The following is an 18,766-nucleotide window of genomic DNA, read 5'->3' on the forward strand; positions in this document are numbered from 1 at the left end:
ATATTTAGAGATTGAGGCTTAGGTAATTCACAATTCCCTAAGTGATCATCAAAAAAAAAATGTCTATGATTATTTTTATTAGAGAAAATCAGTTCTGGTAATCACTTGTTAAATTATGTATACATGTTGCTTTAATTAAAGTATTACCATTCTATGCAAGTAACAGAGAAAACTCTTCGGAGAATATTTTGCAAGCCTTTCCCAAGTAGAACTGCTGACTTGAGGCAAAGGGGCCCACACCTACTAAAGCAAAAGCCTGTTCTGGGTAATGTGGCTTCTTCAGCAAGCAGTCAATGTAGAAGCCTTTTTTAAGCTGCCAAATTTGGGGACCCACCCCTAAAAATTAGAACATAATATGATAACCTTATATAAACAAAATATAATGAACAAATAAAAAGCCAGCAAATCATAACAGTAGTACTTGGGGGCAGTTAACCAAGTCAGACTTTCCTTCAAAACTCAAACCAAACCTTTTCTAGGTTCAAAATTTCCATTAACGTTTTCCTTGTTTTCATTTTTGTTGCCTCTGAATTTCCTGGTTTCAGCTGGAAGCAGAAGTATCAAAATTCTTTGAGAAGCTATTCTCTTTTTATCATTCAAGTTTTAATGCTTACCAAACACATTCCTCCAAATTCAAATACAAGCCTAGCATCCAATCTATTCCATTAAGAGACAACAAAACAGCAGCCATGTTTTTCCATGCAATACCCCTCCTAAGAGCAGCCACCAACAGTAGTCTTGGGCAATCTAAAGATTCCACCAAACCTGGCTCCCCCTCCAGTCCTCATTTACTGGCATTCCTCCGCATAACAGCCCCTTCCATGAAGGCTGGTTTATTTATAACACTCTGGTCATAACCATCCTTAGCAATTCTATGCTATTATAATGTGATTCCTTTTCATTCTACTGGGAATGGCTTCTCCAACAGACCTGTCATGTCTCTCCCTTCAAATTTATCATTAATGTATTCTCCCTCATCAGACATTACTGAGTACCTTCTTTGTGCCAGGCCTTTGGCTATAGAAGAGAAATACTGGGCAAAGACAATTAAGTTACAGCTCTTACCTTCAAAAAAACTCACAGTTCAATGGGAGAGACCAACATGGTACAAATAACTCAAATGCAATATGATACACACTATATCAGAGATATCTACAGAGTGCAATGGGAACACAGAGCATGATGAATATCGTGGATGGGGATGAGGCGGCATCAGTACAGTCTTTACGGAACGCACAAAGATAAGCCAGGTTGACCTCAGCCTTCCCTGTCATAATTGGTAATAGTGCCCCTTTCCATACCCAAATGTGGATGACAAACAACAAGCTCACATAGTCCAGCCCCCATGGAAGTGAAATGAAGAAGCGGGTTGGGGGGGGGGGGGGACAAAAAGGAAAGAGACATCTTAAGATTCACTTTCTTTTGAAAGATTTCCTCAGTTGTTTCTCCATCTTTATTCACTCTTCTGCTCTGTGAGTATAGAAATGTGCACTGCAGGGTCGCCTGGGTGGCTCAGTCAGCTGCACGTCCGACCTCAGCTCAGGTCATGATCTCCCGGTTTGTGAGTTCGAGCCCCACGTCAGGATCTGTGCTGATAGCTCAGAGCCTGGAGCCTGCTTTGGATTCTGTGTTTCCCCCTCTCTCTGCCCCTCCCGTGCTCATGCTCTCTCTCTCTCTCTCTCTCTAAAATATAAAAATGAAAGAAAGAAAGAAAGAAAGAAAGAAAGAAAGAAAGAAAGGGAGGTAGGGAGGAAGAAAGGGAGAAAGAAAGAAAGAAAGAAAGAAAGAAAGAAAGAAAGAAAGAAAAGAAAAGAAAGAAAGATACATGCACTGCAGGGGTGCCTGGGTGGCTCAGTTAAGTGTCCGACTTTGGCTCAGGTCATGATCTCACAGTTTGTGAGTTTGAGCCCCAGGTTGAGTTCTGTGCTGACAGCTCAGAGCCTGGAGCCTGCTTCAGATTCTGTGTCTCTGTCTTTCTCTGCCCCTCCCTTGCTTGTGCGCTCTCTCTCTGTCTCTCTCTCAAAACTAAATAAACATTAAAAAAAATATTTAAAGAAATGTGCACTTCACAGCTCCCAAGCTAAGCACATTTGCTGTTTTGGGCACATAGCTGAAGTACAAATATTTCATGATGTGATTTCTTCTCAATTGTTAACTGGACATATTTGGCATGAAGAAAAAAACAATATACTGGTTTTGATAGTTTCCTAAAATTCAACCACTTTCCCCAATTAACCCAAAGAATCTACTTGGGTCTTCCTGAAGCATAATTGGTTCATCTAAGCAAGAGACAAAATAATCTTTGCAGTAAGAAACACAAACTTTATAGTCCAGAATCAAAATTTAGATCTTCCTTTTTCAGTTTATCAGAGTATCAACGGACCACTGATTCTTGGTTACAGCCTGACTCTGTTACTTTTTGTGACATTGTAGGCAAGCCACCCATTGCATTTCTGTTTAACAAAAAGTTCCTGTTTGAGCCATAAAAGTGTGCTTGAATCTCAGTCCCTGGACATGTAAGATCTTCATCCTGAGACCAGCCACCCTGCAGATGAGCCTGCAACCTTCTACTTTAGAAACATGCTCCTCATGATTTCTTGATATGGGTCTAATGCATTCCATGTTTTCCCAGCTGGGTTCCTCCTCCATCAGATTCCAGACAGAGTCTTCATTCCATACCCAAGTTCCCTGTTTACAACACTTCTCTGGCATTTTGGGCATATCCAAGGTTCTCCTCCAGACACCACATTTGAAAAAATACTTGGAGGCATATCTTTTTAAGTGGTGTGGACTTTCCCAGGGCTCATTCTTTTGTCTTCCAAAATTTGGTCATCCAGACTGGAGTTTGTATTTTTTTTCCTCTCAGCTTCCTGATTCATATTCCCACAGATTAGCTGGCTGACTTGAGAGCCACATGAAAATCTTTTTTTTTTTTTTTTGTCTTTTTTTTTTAAAAACATTCACTCCCACAAAATATGCCCTTGGATTTTACCACATAATCTCTACTCAAGGTCTTTCCTTTTCCTGCATCCTTTCTCCTCCTTCCCCTTGCAAGTGCTTGCTATCATTTATTGCCACGTCAACCTCCCCTGAGATTTGATTCGATGCTTCTGTTCTTTCTTATCTCAACTCTTAAAGCACTATGCTATAATTCATCAACTGGCTAAATATCACAATAAAATAACAATTTCATAAGGACAGGGATTTTATCTATCACTAGATCTCTACCTCTAACAATACCAAATGCATAATATCTACTTGGTAAAAACTTGTTGAATAAATGGATGCTTGTATTATTTTTTGAAACACTCTTCTTTATGACTGTCAAGGACTGACTTTCCACATATGACCTGCCTAATACAACCCTGAGAGACAGACTAGGCAGATCAATATCATCTCCATTTTACTAATGAAGGAACTGGAGGTTCATGATTTGTACAAGACAATTCAGCTACATAGCAGTACCCAGAATCTAGGCCTCCATCTTCCTGGTCCATTATTTTTCCTTAGCATTTTGGGCTGTCTCCAAGTAGATGCTAAGTGCTGGGTTATCTAAGGGAGGGTATGCTGGGATGAAGATCCAGCTACTCCCAGACGTGAGTTCTGCCTGAGTCATGACTGCTGCTAAGCTAATAAGAATAGCAATATGCCTTGAAAAAGAAAAGCAAAGTTGGAGGCATCACATTTCTGGACAAGCTGTAGTGATTAAGACAGTATGGTACTGGCACAAAAATAGACACATAGATAAATGGAAAAGACAGACAACCCAGAAATGAACTCATAACTATATGGTCAATTAGTCTTTGACAAAGCAGGAAAGACTATCCAATGGAAAAAAGAGTCTTTTCAACAAACTGGATAGCAACATGGCAAAAGAATGAAAACTGGACCATTTTCTTACAACATACACCAAAATAAATTCAAAATGGATTAAAGACCTAATGTGAGACAGGAAACCATTAAAATCCTAGAGAAAACAGGCAGTAAATTCTGTGACATCGGCTGTAGCAACTTCTTACTAGATATGTCTCCTGAGGCAAGGGAAACAAAAGCAAAAACAAACTATTGGGACTTCATCAAAATAAAAAGCTTCTGCGCAATGAAGGAAATAATCAACAAAACTAAAAGGCGACCCATGGAATGGGAGAAGATATTTGCAATGACATATTTGATAAAGGGTTAGTATCCAAAATATATAAAGAACTATAATTCAACACCCCCCCAAAAAACAAATAATCCAAATAAAAATGAGCAGAAAACATGAATAGACATTTTTCCAAAGAAAACATACAGATGGCCTACAGACACATGAAAAGATGCTCATCATCATCATCAGGAAAATGCAAATCAAAACTACAATGAGATATCACCTTACACCTGTCAGAATGGCTAAAATCAACACAACACAAGAAACAACAGATGTTGGCAAGGATATGGAAGAAAAAGAATCCTCATGCACTGTTGGTGGGAATGCAAACTGGTGAAGCCACTGTGGAAAATAATATGGAGGCTCCTCAAAAAAGTTAAAAATAGAACTACCCTACTCTCTAGCAATTGCACTACTAGGTATTTACCCAAAGAATACAAAAACACTAATTTGAAGTAATACATGCATTCCAATCTTTATAGCAGCATTATCTATAATAGCCAAATTATGGACACAGCCCAAATGTCTATCAAGTGATGAATGCATAGAAGTGGTATATATATATAGTGGAATGTTACTCGGCCATAAAAAATAATGAAATCTTGATACCTGCAATGACTTGGATGGAGCTAGAGAGTATTATGCTAAGCAAAATAAGTCAGAGAAAGAACAAATGCCATATGATTTCACTCCTATGTAGAATTTAAGAAACAATATAAATGATCATAGGGGAAAAAAAAGAGAGAGGCCAACCAAGAAACAGACTCTTAACTATAGAGAACAAACTGATGGTTACCAGAGAGAGGTGGGTGGAGGGGTGGGCTTAAAGAGTGTACTTGTTGTGATGAGCACTGGGTGTTGTACAGAAGTGCTGAATCACTAAATTGTACACCTGAAACTAACATTACAATTACATCGTACGTTAACTAACTGGAATTTAAATAAATTTAAAGAAATTAATTCTTAAAAAAGAGAACAGCAGGGGTTCCTGGGTGACTTAGTTGGTTAACTGTCCAACTCGTGATTTCAGCTCAGGTCATGATCTCATGGTTCATGGGCTTGAGCTCCACATGGGGCTCTGTACTGGGAGCATGGAGTCTCCCTGGGATTCTCTCTCTCCCTCTCTCTCTGTCTCTCTCTGCCTCTCCCCTGCTCACACTTGAGCGTGCTCTCTCTCTCTCACACAAAATAAATAAATAAACATTAATTAATTAATTAATTAATTAAAATGTAAAAAGAGCGGCAATTTGTATCAAAGTTGTACTTCAGAAACAACTTCCAAACCCTGATAAGCGCTGAGTTTCTCTGGACACTTCGTCTTCATTCCAACCCTTGGGATAAGAAGCATTTATAGAGAAAAGCACAGGGCTGTTGTATCACACAGACCTGGAATGAAATCTCATCTCAGCTTTTGATAGCTCTGTGATTCCGTAACTTAATCTCCCAAAGCTTCACATCTCACTGGGATGTTGCATTGTTTAGAGGCAAAAGTGTAAAGTTCCCAGCTTAGTCTTGACCCAAAGTGGCTGTGGTTGTAGTGATTTTGTAAAGAACATATGCTCTACCTCAGTAGCAGCAAGGAACACTGGTAGGCAAAGGTTATTCAAATTCAGTGTCAATTGTAAAGAATTATACTATGTATTGATTTCTTCCAAATCTTCCCCAACACACACACACACACACACACACACACACACACACACAAGGATACACACACAGAGAAGCACAAGCATATCTCCTACTTTCTCTGGCACGGCTAACATCTCCAGAAATAACAAAAATTAGAAATATCTCAGAATTGGAAAGAGCTACAAAGATTGCCTGTCTAGCCTAGTCTCTTTATGCTTTAAGGTTAATAAGAATTATGAGTGTTTCAGTCATTTATCCATCCAAACTAACTTCTTACTGTGTGTGTGATAAAGAGTCCAATGTATACAGTGTTAAAATGATTTTTAATTACTTTTTTCACAAAGGTGATAGTGAATATGAATCTAACAAAATATAAACCATTTTTATATAAATGTAAATAGAATAAAGACTAAGGCGAAAATAAATAGTACAATTATTCTTAAAGTGAAAATTATACCTGATTATGATGCTCAAACTGCTTGCTATGAGAGATTTAAAATTTTTCATTTTGCTCATTCATTCATCTATTGACTCAATGGTTCAAAGAAATCAGCTTTCATTGCACAGTAAGTTTGCTAAGACATTATGTACATGTGATTTGGAAACCACAGTCATGCAACTAAAATCCAGAATTCCCCACAAATCTAGAAACATTAAGGCTTTAGCAAGCAGTTTAGATTGCTGTTTTTCCTCTTTATTTTAGTGAAAGACTTGATCCTATAACAGTTTAAATATTTAGAGCAAAAGATTGCCTAAGATTAATTTAATATGCCTCAAGTATCCCCTGGGCTGTTTCACTACCATAAGGTACAACTTGTACATGTGTGTTAAGTAGGAGAGGGTTTGCAGCATTTAACATTAAAATAGCCACACATGAATATTACAAATGGAATATGTACAACACGTGGTTTCTTAAAAAAAATTAGCTACCCACAGGTGTGTTTAAAAAGAACTAGGAATAAAAATAATCCAACTTTACATTTGTGTAGAATTTTAGGTTTACAAAATACAAAATTTCTATATTTATGTATAGAAGTCTCAATATATATTCAAAGATATTCAGAAGGGAGAAGTAATACTCTGAACATAACATGCACATGCACTTACACAATGACTCGAATTCATGAAGTTTTACTCTGGTGGAGCAGACATCCGATATTTCAAGTGGGAGATGAGATTTATGACCCAGGAAACACCATAAAGACCTGAGATAACTCTGACCAAGAAAATGTCACTTTGCGGCTTAATAAATGACTAAGTTATGACCCTTAAGGAGACAAAGACCAAGAGACAGAGTTACAAAAGGACAGGGGGAGAGAATACTGAGGCTTATACATATCCCAAAATCCAAACAAGGAAATGCTTTGCACATAATAAGTCAATGGTACATAATTATTTTTATTCCACGCAATAGTTCTAAAGTCTCCCTTATATCATTAAAGACTGTCCCACTAGGTCATGAGCAAACCAAAGAGATACGCTACCGTGATCCTCCCCTAACATTTTATGCCACAATTGTGATGTCACATGCAGGAAACTAACAGTGACACGGCTGACAAAACCAAATGATGTCTCAGAGAAATCAGTTCCCAGCCCAGGGTGGGCGCTCAACAAACACCTGTGAAGGTCCATTTCCACGAAAGCATATCAAGTTTAAGCTTCAGTGATGTAAAATCATCTTGAAACAAGACACTTCTGTTCACCTCTGAGTATTGCTTGGGGCGGGGGGCTCCTTCAATCCTGAAAGTCAGTGATTCACCTAGAAGATGCTTATTTTCATGCTCAGACGTTTGAGAGTACTCTTTATGCTGAGTTGTGAGACTGATTTTGTCACATGAGCACACTGTCACCAACAAGTTAAATGCATGATTTTTTTTTCCCAAAATGGAAATGCCTCAGTATCATGAACAGCCAGATCCTGAACCAGCGTAAATACGAGTCCATTAAAAGTTTTTATAACTAACTATTTTGTTGGTGTCTCTCTTTTTTTTTAGCTTATTTATTTTTAAGAGAGAGAGAGAGAGAGAGACAGAGAGAGACAGAGAGAGACAGAGAGAGACAGAGAGAGAGAGAATGAGAGAACAAGCCAGGGAGGGGCAGAGGGAGAGGGAGACACAGAATCCGAAGCAGGTTCCAGGCTCTAAGCTGACAGTGCAGAGCCTGATGTGGGGCTTGAACCCATGAACCATGAGATCATGATCTGAGCCAAAGTCGGATGCTCAACTGACTGAGCCACCAAGGCACCCCTTATTGGTGCCTTCCATAAGAGAAACATCTTACTACTATTTCTCTGACTTGGTGATTGAATATTTGAAAAACTCAAATCATGAGACTCTGCACCCATTTACCCTGTCAACATTCCAGTTTTTCTAATTATAATGACCCTGTAGTTCACCAGCAGCTAGATGTCAAACATTTCAAATCACTTCTAGAGTTTGTGGAGGATTTGTATACCTTCTACTAAGTCCTATTTTTCAAAGCTGTTTATCCAACTACATGCCCAAGAGTCTGTGTGTTCTTTGCTCAAAGAGAGAAAAGGGAGGGTGGTGAGACAAAAAGGCAAAAAGGAGGAAGATGAAGATCTTTATCAAAAGGGAAAATAAGTCAGGGGCGCCTTGGTGGCTCAGTCGGTTAAGCATCCGACTTCGGCTCAAGTCACGATCTCACAGTTCGTGGGTTCGAGCCCCCAGGCTCTGTGCTGACAGCTCAGAGCTTGGGGCCTGCTTCTGATTCTGTGTCCAACCCCCACCCCCCCGCCCGTCCCCTGATTGCCCTCTTTCTCTCTCCACCTCTCAAAAATGAATAAACATTTTTAAAAAAATTTTTAAGGGAAAATAAGTCAAGTAAATAAAATCCACTGGTTTCCTGGTTCTTTACTTAACCAGATTGAAAATAACACATCTGATAAACAGGACCCTATGTAAGCTAATAGCTCAAACAATGCTCTCAGAAGGATTGACAACATGCATTTGCTGCCTGACTTGGAGCTGTTGTGTTGAGTTCTATCTGCTTTTTAACATATTTTTCATCATTCATTTGCTGTTTGCTATCTCATCTACTGCAGTAACCTAACTTGGAGCCTTTCCCTCCCCTTCTATTTTCTTCTTATTTTCTGGAATTTCAAAACCAGAAGGAAGAGTTTGTGAGGTAGATGGCACCATTGTTCCTTATTATTTACTGCCCTTTCGTAAAGGAGTATATACTACCACCCATTGGCATGTATCTTGCAGGACGGCATCCCTGTGGAAAGAAAACTTCCCTCCTCCATTGGTTTCATGTGCTCTGGTTTCACCAGCCAATTGTGAATGGTAATGACAAATGCCTCGTAAAAGCAGAAGCATTGAGGGGCGCCCGGGTGGCTCAGTCAGTTGAGCTTCCGACTCTTGATTTCGCCTTAGGTCATGATCGTGGGATTGAGCCCCATGTCCGGTTCTGCACTAAGCGTGGAGCCTGCTTAAGAGTCTCTCTCTCCCTCTGCCCCCTCCCCCATTCACACTCTCTTTCTCTCTCTCAGATAAAAAAATAATAATAATAATAATAGAAAGAAGAAGCCTTGAGACCCACTGCGTGGTTCTACCATTCGTCTCTTCCCTCTGCCATGAGAAGGGCATGCCCCAGCTAGGGGCTGTTCCTGCAGCTTGGATTCCAGAATAAAGAGTTCCCAGAGCCACACTTGGCCTGGAGTCAGCATACCGAAATGTGACCAAGAAATGCAGCTTTCTTGGTACAAACCACTGAGACTCTCTTCTTTAGTCACAATCTTGCAAAAGTTGACTAATACACGCATGTTATCATTGTACACTGCATTTTATGTACAATATACAAACAAAAGGAGAATTAGTTAGAGGGCTCAAGATGATCCTCATATAAAGAGGGAGTTCTGATACAGTTCATTCTGCATATCTCTCCCGACCACAACACATTCCTTGCTTCTCCAGGTACATAAGCTTCAGCATAAGTACCAGCTGCTATTATTTATACTGTGACTTCCAGTCCCTTCAGAGAAGTCCCCAACGGCACCTTCACTTATGACCCAACAGATACACAATGGTATGTCTGTTTTCCAGGAGCCTAAAAGCTATTGAGAAACAAAAAAGCTAACGGAATTTTTCCAGCTATTTAAAGCTGGCATCTTCTGTACATAGAATAAACCAATACCCTTGGCCAGATGGATATTAAAATCACGTTGCAACTCCAATTTTAATTTTCAAAAATATTGTGCTTACACTGTGAAGTAAATAAGAGGTCTCTTCAATTTTTGAAAACTGAAAAACAAAACTTATCTGATTGTTTTTCCCATCAACTCCTCACCTTCTGTGGACCCTTTTATATGAAGGCGTTTGTTGAGTTCATCCAATTTGTTCTTCATGTGTGAAAACCAGAAAAGGAAAGGAGAAAAAAAAGCAAATCAGAAATGTCCTGTCTTTCCTGCATGCTTCTCTCTACTTAGTATCTTGCTAAATTCAAAACAGGACCCTAAATTCCATCAGTATCATAAGCCCTGTAGAGGAATTACTGTTTTATCTCAAACTGACATTCCAGGCTTCACCTCCCAGTGGATCTGTGGCCACGAGCACCTTCTTTAATCTTTCCATGACTCTGTTTCCTTTCCCTCAAACTGTGGACAGTCATGGAACCAGGCTCCCAAATTGGTGAGAATAATGATTTGGGTACCTATACAGGTAAATTAATTAGAATAGTGCCTCAATATTTCAGATTAATCCTAGGTACACTAAAGTGATTCCCAAACTGATTTATGAAGTCACTTTTCCAAGGTTGGAAAGTAATGGCTCAGCAATTCTATCTGTCATTATATACCCTAGGGACACTAGCATATGTGTACGAGAAGACTGGCAATAATGTCTACTGCGGCATTGTTCGGAGATGCTAACAACTGGAAATTACCAAATGTTCTCAAATAGGAAAAGGAAAAAAATCATTATGGTGTGTTTACACAATGAAGTATTAACTATAAGTGGTAAAAAATGAACGAGCTAAAACTCATGTATTAATGAACAAAATAACTGCAGAATACATATAGTATAACAGCGTTCACACACAAATGTACAATATGCAAAACTATACCGTAAGTTATTTTAGGGAATTATATCAAAGATTAATTAATATATTATTAAAGAGACATATATGCATGGAATAAAAATTACCTGCCTGGCAATTATGTATACTATCTTCAGGTTACTAATTACCTTTGGGGTAGGAACGAAGCAGGACTGGCAGGGAGTGTATACATGGAGCTTCCACTGAATTTATAACATCTTCTTTCTCATGATGTGTGTATTGTGGCATTTATTTTATTAATCTGTATACCTTTGCAGTATGTCTGGAATTTTTTTTAAGAAAAGGAATGTAGTCTTTTGGAGAAACCCATAGACAAAATAAAGACAATCCAGAATTCCTCTCAAATGGTTTAAGATAACAAATCCAAAATATTTCTTGTTTTCCAGAAGAAAGGTAATTCAGAAAGCAAGATACAACTAAAAGATTACTGTAGGGTTATGTTTGGAATCCACCTCAAAGGCCACTTCCTATTGACTTTGGTAACACGACACCTCCAGCTGAGGTCTCAGAATGACCTGACAGATAGTAGTGGATGGTAATTAGCTTTGTTCATTCTCCTCAGGAGCCAAAGTAGGAAGTAGAAGTAAAAGGGGTCAGGGGGAGAAGAGCAAGCTGAATTCCTCCAGTGGTGAGCTTTTCTCATCCTGTGGCTCCCAGGCCCCCAGGAATCCTGGAAGGTAGCAAATAGTAGAAGGGGATAGGGCAGGCAGGCGGAGAGCTATGTTCCATTTTTCCAAGGTCTACTAGAAGGTTCACACATTTACCCATAATAAAACCACACATGCAAACACAGCAGATTGTTTTGCTTTGTGTTGGAATCACATCAACTCAGTGTGGTAACACTGATTATTTCTTGCTGTCCGAGCAGTGATTGGTAACCATAAAGGACTTTGATCAATATAAAATTCAATAAGTCAATTATTGCTTAACACTTACAGTTTGATATTCAAAAACTCTTCAAACACAATGTACTGGGCGGATTCTACTTGCACCACCACCCTCCCCTGCTCTGCACCCTGGGAGACTGACCTCTAAGGACTCTTCCAAAGAGCAAGCTTGCCTCCAGCTCCTGAGAGACAACAATGGGTATCTACTCCCCCAGGTTGCAGTGTACTCACTACACCCATCTACCAAATCCAGGAATTCCTCCCCATACAGCTCTCTCTCCATGTTCTTGTCCCTTTATTGCTCAGGTCTAGGACCGGCACCCTCTAGCGCCAGGGTGCCTCACTGTCCCTCACTGCCTTGCCTCTACCCTGCCCAGCCCATGTAAATAGTCCTCTCATTAAACATGATTTACCCAATCCCTTTAAACTCTCTTTAAAAACCTTTTGTGCATAGGCCATCTGTTTCCTATTGGGACCATGACAGACAGACACACGATCCACGTTGAAAAAAAAGGAAAGCCTTTGGTTAGGAATTATAACGCTGCAGAATAGCAGCATGAATTCTAGTTTTTTTGCCGTTTGTTCTCTATATCTATGCTGCCCAATATGGTAGCCACAAGCCATATATGGCTCTTTCAACTTCAAGCAATTGAACAAGACTTAAAATTTAGTTCCAAGTGCTCAAGAAACCATATCTGGTCAGTGGCCAGCACAGATGTAGACCATTTACATTTTCACAGAAAATTCTATTGGACAGCACTGCTCTATACCCAACAAGCTCCTCCATGATAATAAACATAAAGATTTTTTCTACCTTTGGCTCTACCTTATCATCACAGTTACAGCCCAGGTCAAAATCAGACTGAAGGTACATAATCCCAGGATAGTTAGGTCTGGTAACTTCCTCTGGCATGGTTGGCCTGAAGGTATTCGTGCGCAGGAGATGATTCAAACTTCCATGGGTCCCATTATTTGGAGCTGGCTTCAAGCCCAGGAGATCTGGTGAGTAGAGAAATGGAGTCAGGTGCTTGATAAATATTTTTTGAGGAGCGATAGTGAGAGTCAAAACCATGCATCTTCCAAGGGTCTGAAAACTCTGAACACAAAGCAGAACTGAATAAAGCCAAAATTAGTTTGTAAGCCCCCCTTTCTTAGCTCCTGAACCGTTCTAGCCTGAACATGTCTTGCCACAGCTTTCTGAAATAGCCATGTTCGTTGCCTGCCCATAGAGAGACGCATTCCCAAAAAGAAAGAGTGAATGAACAGGGCCTTGACCAGCTATTGCTTATGTCTGTGACAGCTATAGGGACTACCAGAGTCAGTGTCAATGCCCTCCTGCATCTCTGAGATTTTTTATCCCACCTTTTGAAATGAGACTTATAATCAATAAATAACCCCTAGCCTGCCCTCTAATGCACTCCACAGAAGTATGGGGAGAAGAGGAGGGTTTGGCCCTGTGCCTTGAAAGGCTGCTCTGAAATGAACAGGCTGATTTCATAGCAAGGGAATAGTTGCCAAGCAGGCACACAGTGACTTGCCTAAGCTGAGAGGCAGGACAGGGGAGAGCTAGCAGCCAAGATGGGAAAAGAACCCAGGAGACCCGACTTTCAGACTCCCCCTCTAACCACTAGACCGGCACTCCCTTACTAAATAGGAAAAGTTGTCCTCATTCAGCGACTAGAAGCTCAAGGAAGAAAAATAATTAGGAGCGCATAAATAGCTGGCCAGGATGCAAGCTGGCACCGTTTTAACCGGGCTGCAACACCAGAGATGGAGGTGGGAGAAAGCTCTGTGAGGAACTCTCCTTGCTTCACCAGGTCTCTGACCAGTGGTGTCAAACTGTCACGTGATGTTAGATCAGCCAGAGGCTGCCAAGAACAACACTAGGAGAACTCCCCATTAGTCAACTGTTAAAGGAAGACAAAGAAGCCTTAGAAGGGGATGATATTCTGTCCTTCGAACCAGTGGGCAAGTTACACCAATGTTTTGCAGGGAGGTGAAGTGGTCCTAGAAAACAGATACCTCGGTTCTTTCTCTGACCTCGCTGAAGTTCATACGATAACTCAGATTGCTTCGTTGGCTTTGATTAAATAGGTGACTTACCACACATAACATTGTAAAGCTCAATGTTTTCAAATGGAGGCACTTTAGTCTTGTACTTAAATGTCGGGCCATAACCTACAAAAACAGTCTTCCAAGAGAAAGGAAACAAAAACAATTAGACGTTGCTGGTATCTAGTAGCAGCCCTTTTTCCATTTATGAATACTGTTCAACTTCTCTCATGCCAGTATTCTCTAGCTCTTCTGAGAATCACTAAAATCCATTTTCAATTCACAGTTATGTGGTCATACCTGCATGCTGTTAACTTTGTTATCAAATCCATGGTCTCCCTGGAAAAAACATTTTCCTGATGGTTTCTTATACACATCCAAAGGTTTCCTACATCGAAACAATCATAGGATTAGTCAGGATTTCTCATGAAATCACTCCTAAGAAGCCAATTTTGACACACACAAAATCTCCAAGAAGTGGATTTTACAGGCATATTCATCTCTATGTTAATTGCATCGTTCTTGTAGTGATGAAAAGATGATGCTATTCATTTTCCCCAGGTGCCTTTATGTTGACAATTGGCACAGGACAAATGGGGGCCTCTGAAGACAAGGCAGCTACTGTCCTGTACCTTGCTTGTGCTGAGCAAAGCATTAGTCACAGGTAATGTTCTGTCTGCCAATGTGCTTCCCTAGCTCCACAAGGGTAAGATTCTCCACCCTGGGACCATGTTTGTCCGGTTCACTTCTATATCCCTATCACTAGGCTCAAAGCCAAGCACATAATAGGTACTTTCAAAATATGTGTTATTTAATCAATGAATGGAGATGTATTTTATAAAAGTGTTTACATACAAATTTACCTATCAATATAATACAATTAGAGGGTATAACTGAGTGGCAAATTTAACATGTATTAGTGACATATTTAACAAAAGCCCAGGCTCCCATAGACAACATCACTATTTACAAATAAGAAAGTGAAAACATTGCTCTCTAGGCATCAAAACCACTTGACCTTTCTTGTTATGACAGGGAGATGTCTTTTGCTTAAATGTCATGCAGCACGTTTCCAAAATACTTCCATGTTTAGTAATATAAATACTCCCGTGGGTCCCATTTCTATGGATCCTTGTAAGTGCCTACAGAATCTATTGCACTGCACTGACATGCCTGGTGGAAAACAAATTGAACATTTGGGTCCCCACTCCTAGGAAAAGTGCTTTCAGCTTGGGATGATGAGATATGTGCATATGATAACTCAACAGTGCAAAGTTAAATTAAAAAGGTTTACTGATTATTAAGGTGTCTGGGTGGCTCAGTTGGTTAAGTGTCCAACTTTTGGTTTCTGCTCAGGTCATGATCTCATGGTTTCGTGAGTTCCATCCCCGCGTCAGGCTCTGTGCTGGCAGCATAGAGTTTGCTTGGGATTCTCTCTCTCTCCTTCTCTCTCTGCCCCTCCCCCACTCACACTCTGTCTTTGTCTCTCTCAAATAAATAAATAAACTTTAAAAAAAAAGAAGATTGGGGCACCTGGGTGGCGCAGTCGGTTAAGCGTCCGACTTCAGCCAGGTCACGATCTCGCGGTCCGTGAGTTCGAGCCCCGCGTCGGGCTCTGGGCTGATGGCTCAGAGCCTGGAGCCTGTTTCCGATTCTATGTCTCCCTCTCTCTGCCCCTCCCCCGTTCATGCTCTGTCTCTCTCTGTCCCAAAAATAAATAAACGTTGAAAAAAAAATAAAAAAAAAGAAGATTTACTGATTAGTAAAATGCCTGGCTTTGGTCTCCACTAACTTGGTCAACTGTCATCATCTCTCACTTCTACTCAACTACCAGCTTTTCTGCGTATCAACCTATCAACTGCACCAAATTTGCTCTCTCTTCCAAGCTACACCATCCATAAAAGGTCCTGAAGACATACTCAGCGAAACCCATTGTGTTCATATCTTGGTAACTACTTCATGAAGACCCCCTATGTCTGTTCTAAATGGTTTCAATAATTTCTGGTCTTCATACATCTCTCTTCATAATCCTAAATATTTAACTCTGTGTAGACCCTTGACAATTACAGTAGGATATTTATGTATGTGTCACATGTGTCCCAAAAGGTGGTTCAAACTGATACACTGATAGAAGTTTCTAGAGGACCACAATCTTATCATCATCTTCTCTCCCTTGTAAACTCATTACCCAAGTACAGTACATATAGTAGTTGCTCAATTATCACTACAGACCAACTCCCAAAACTTTTCTTGAGGAGCAAGTCAGAGCAAGAGTGAGCGGAAAAGGGCTTCTTCCAGGTCTGTGTGAAAATGGATACCCTTTTAATGATTAATTCTTTGGAAGTGCTTAGAATTTCCAGACACATTCTACATCAGATTCAAGAGCAAGAAACGGTATCTTCAATATTGGAGAGTCTTTTGTAGCTCAAAAGAAGGTAAACATTTAAAATATTTAAGGCAACAACATTTTCTAAACTCCTCCACAAATGTTGCTACAGGGTAAGTCTTGTCAAATGAGACCAAATCAGTCCAGTTGTGGTTAAGTCCATGTCCCAGGCATACTTTTGACCTACTCAAGCAATAAGGATAGAGGTTAGAATGTAAATTTAAAAAGTGAAAAGAGAGAGAAAGAGAGAGAGACCACACAGAGATGCACTGAGAGACTTCAAAGAGACACCAAGAGGCTGAGATCCAGAAAATAGAGATGTGTTGGCTCAGCGCTAATTGTTTATCTAGCATAAAAAGTATTTGGAAATGGTGGGATTTCCAACTGAGATTTCTTTTTCTCATGGCTAAGGACCTTATAGCATTCCAGTTGCCAAAGAGGTGGTTATGAAGATCAAAAACTGGGACAGCCAATCCCCAAGTTACCTTGCGACATGCCATCTGCGGTCCACCAATAAATGGATGTCCTCAATTCTTCTGTTGTTGGCATAGTGTAAGCGTTTAGGAAGGTGCTGTTTCATGTAAGGCTTAAAGTGCTGATCTGGTTTTTTACACTGAAATATAAATGGAAATTGGACTTTTACATGGAGCGTTTTCTAGAAAAAGCCGTACATACTCTCTCTCTAGAAAGTTGAAGGAGGTTGTAAGCCAAACAAAGGGCTAGTTAGTGAATAAATGGAATCTGTTATCCCCTATCAAATAATACAAGCTAAAAACAAATAGGTTCAAAGGGGATTTGATAACTTGGTAGATGACATGGAAGGTTATCAGAGGGTAGTTAGGAATTTTTAAGATACATTCCTGACTTGTGAGACTATCACTAACAGCAACTCCAACACTAAAGCCTTTTCCAACTACTTGGAGTCAAGGATGGGAGGAGGGGTGGGAAGGGAGGAGATGAGCACTCAGGCCTGTGTGATTACATCCTGCATGGTGGGGAGGGTGATGGAACAGGGTGATGGGCAGATCTGCTTCAGAGAGAGTAAGGATTTGTTTACTCATGAATGAATACTATTCAGTTCTAATGGAAAGATCAAATATTCTCAGTTTGTGTCATTGCCAAGACCATTAGGGAGTCTGCAGCTGTCCAGTTTTGAAGTTTTGAAAACTCTTAGAGAAACAAATATATGGGACTGCCGGGCAGTAAGGAAAATGTTCCTCCCACCCCACAGGGTAGGTGAACCTAGGAGGTGAGTGTGTGGAAGCCGCTCCAAGGGCAGAGACTGGGTGACCTGCCATACTTACCGTGAGATTAGCAATAATGGCTTTAGGGTCATCTGTTCAAAGAGAGAAGGAGAGCAATTTCAAAAAAAGATGACAATAATCACTGAGAGAAATAATTTTTACAGCAAAGGACTCAATTGTTTCTCTTTTTTCCCCCCCCTCCCAGAAGAGCTATCACATTAGGCTCTATTGAAAATATGTGTAAAGTTGTGTGTGAGTATTTAATATTTTGGTAAGTGGAACGCAGCTATGTACGTGGAAATACCTCTATGGCACATTTCCTGGCAAGGTCTGGTTCTCCTCTTCTGGAAGGGAATTCCTCCTTCCAGAGCACAAAGATAATGCTAGGTAAACATCTTCTTGAAGTTTCCCCAGTGGTCCCTCTGGATCTTGGCTTCAGTTTATTTGCAATTTGCCATCAGGAACTAAATCGGGCACTTGGGGCTTTTAGTGACACTTCCTATTTATCTGCAGGTCTTTGAAACAAGCTATCATCCATTTTAAGATGAATCTTCTACTCCATTGAGTTATTTTTTTTTTCTAAATGGAGTTTTGTTTCCCCAGTAACATCATGGGTCTAATTAGGTAGCTGCCCTCTCCAGCCACAGACACACACAGGGATGCACCTCCTTTATTTTTACTAACCAGCAAACAAAAGGTATTGTAGTCAGTACCCTGAGCTAGCTAAAAGCAAAACTATGTAAATGATGACTGTGTTTAAACTGTGGACAGGATTACATTATCTGAAGGTCCCCTTTTGGGGGGTGTGGAGAGAAAGAGCAGATTGTAGGTTGGTTGGATTTTGTTTTGTTTTCAAAAAATTTGCCTTACTGTGTCATTACAGAATCAGCAGAAAAGGAAAGCAGCATACGGAAGAGATACCAACGCTCATGAAGCAGCCCTCCCTGAAATTTTTAAAAAAAATTTTGAATGTTTACTTATTTGGCGGGGGGGTGGGGGTGGGGCAGCATGAGTTGGGGAGGGGAGAGAGAGAGGGAGACACAGAATCTGAAGCAGGCTCCAGGCTCTGAGCTGTCAGCACAGAGCCCGATGTGGGGTCTGAACTCACAAACTACGAGATCATGACCTGAGCTGAAGTTGGACGCTTAACCAACTGAGCCACCCAGGTGCCCCAGCCCTCCCTGAAATTTAAGTTATCAGTGGAGTAGGTCATGTCTATGTCATTTCTGGCTGTATCCACGGGGCCTGGTTCATGGTAGGCATTCAGTAAGCATTCGCTAATATAAATAAATAAATACTTGTTGTTATTTTTTGAAAATGCATCACTGGGGTGCCTGGACAG

At 40.3% G+C, this 18,766-nt stretch overlaps 1 protein-coding gene across 12 annotated transcripts in view; it reads right to left on the minus strand.

Moving 5' to 3' along the window:
• The window catches only part of ENPP2 (ectonucleotide pyrophosphatase/phosphodiesterase 2), a 110,737-nt gene that overhangs the window by 13,824 nt on the left and 78,147 nt on the right, over window positions 1–18,766 (minus strand). For 6 of the 12 annotated variants that reach the window (XM_047841844.1, XM_047841838.1, XM_047841849.1 and 3 more), the window contains 7 exons: window positions 17,485–17,516; window positions 16,666–16,793; window positions 14,095–14,182; window positions 13,846–13,933; window positions 12,557–12,741; window positions 10,088–10,139; window positions 471–545 (listed from right to left, as the gene is read on the minus strand). In XM_047841844.1, the coding sequence (XP_047697800.1) occupies window positions 471–545; window positions 10,088–10,139; window positions 12,557–12,741; window positions 13,846–13,933; window positions 14,095–14,182; window positions 16,666–16,793; window positions 17,485–17,516 (648 nt within the window). The remainder of the gene's footprint in view (window positions 1–470; window positions 546–10,087; window positions 10,140–12,556; window positions 12,742–13,845; window positions 13,934–14,094; window positions 14,183–16,665; window positions 16,794–17,484; window positions 17,517–18,766) is intronic. The other 6 variants (XM_047841846.1, XM_047841841.1, XM_047841843.1 and 3 more) reach the window with 3 other exon arrangements.

Source organism: Prionailurus viverrinus, chromosome F2 (assembly GCF_022837055.1).
Source record: "Prionailurus viverrinus isolate Anna chromosome F2, UM_Priviv_1.0, whole genome shotgun sequence".
NCBI classification, from domain to species: domain Eukaryota; kingdom Metazoa; phylum Chordata; class Mammalia; order Carnivora; family Felidae; genus Prionailurus; species Prionailurus viverrinus.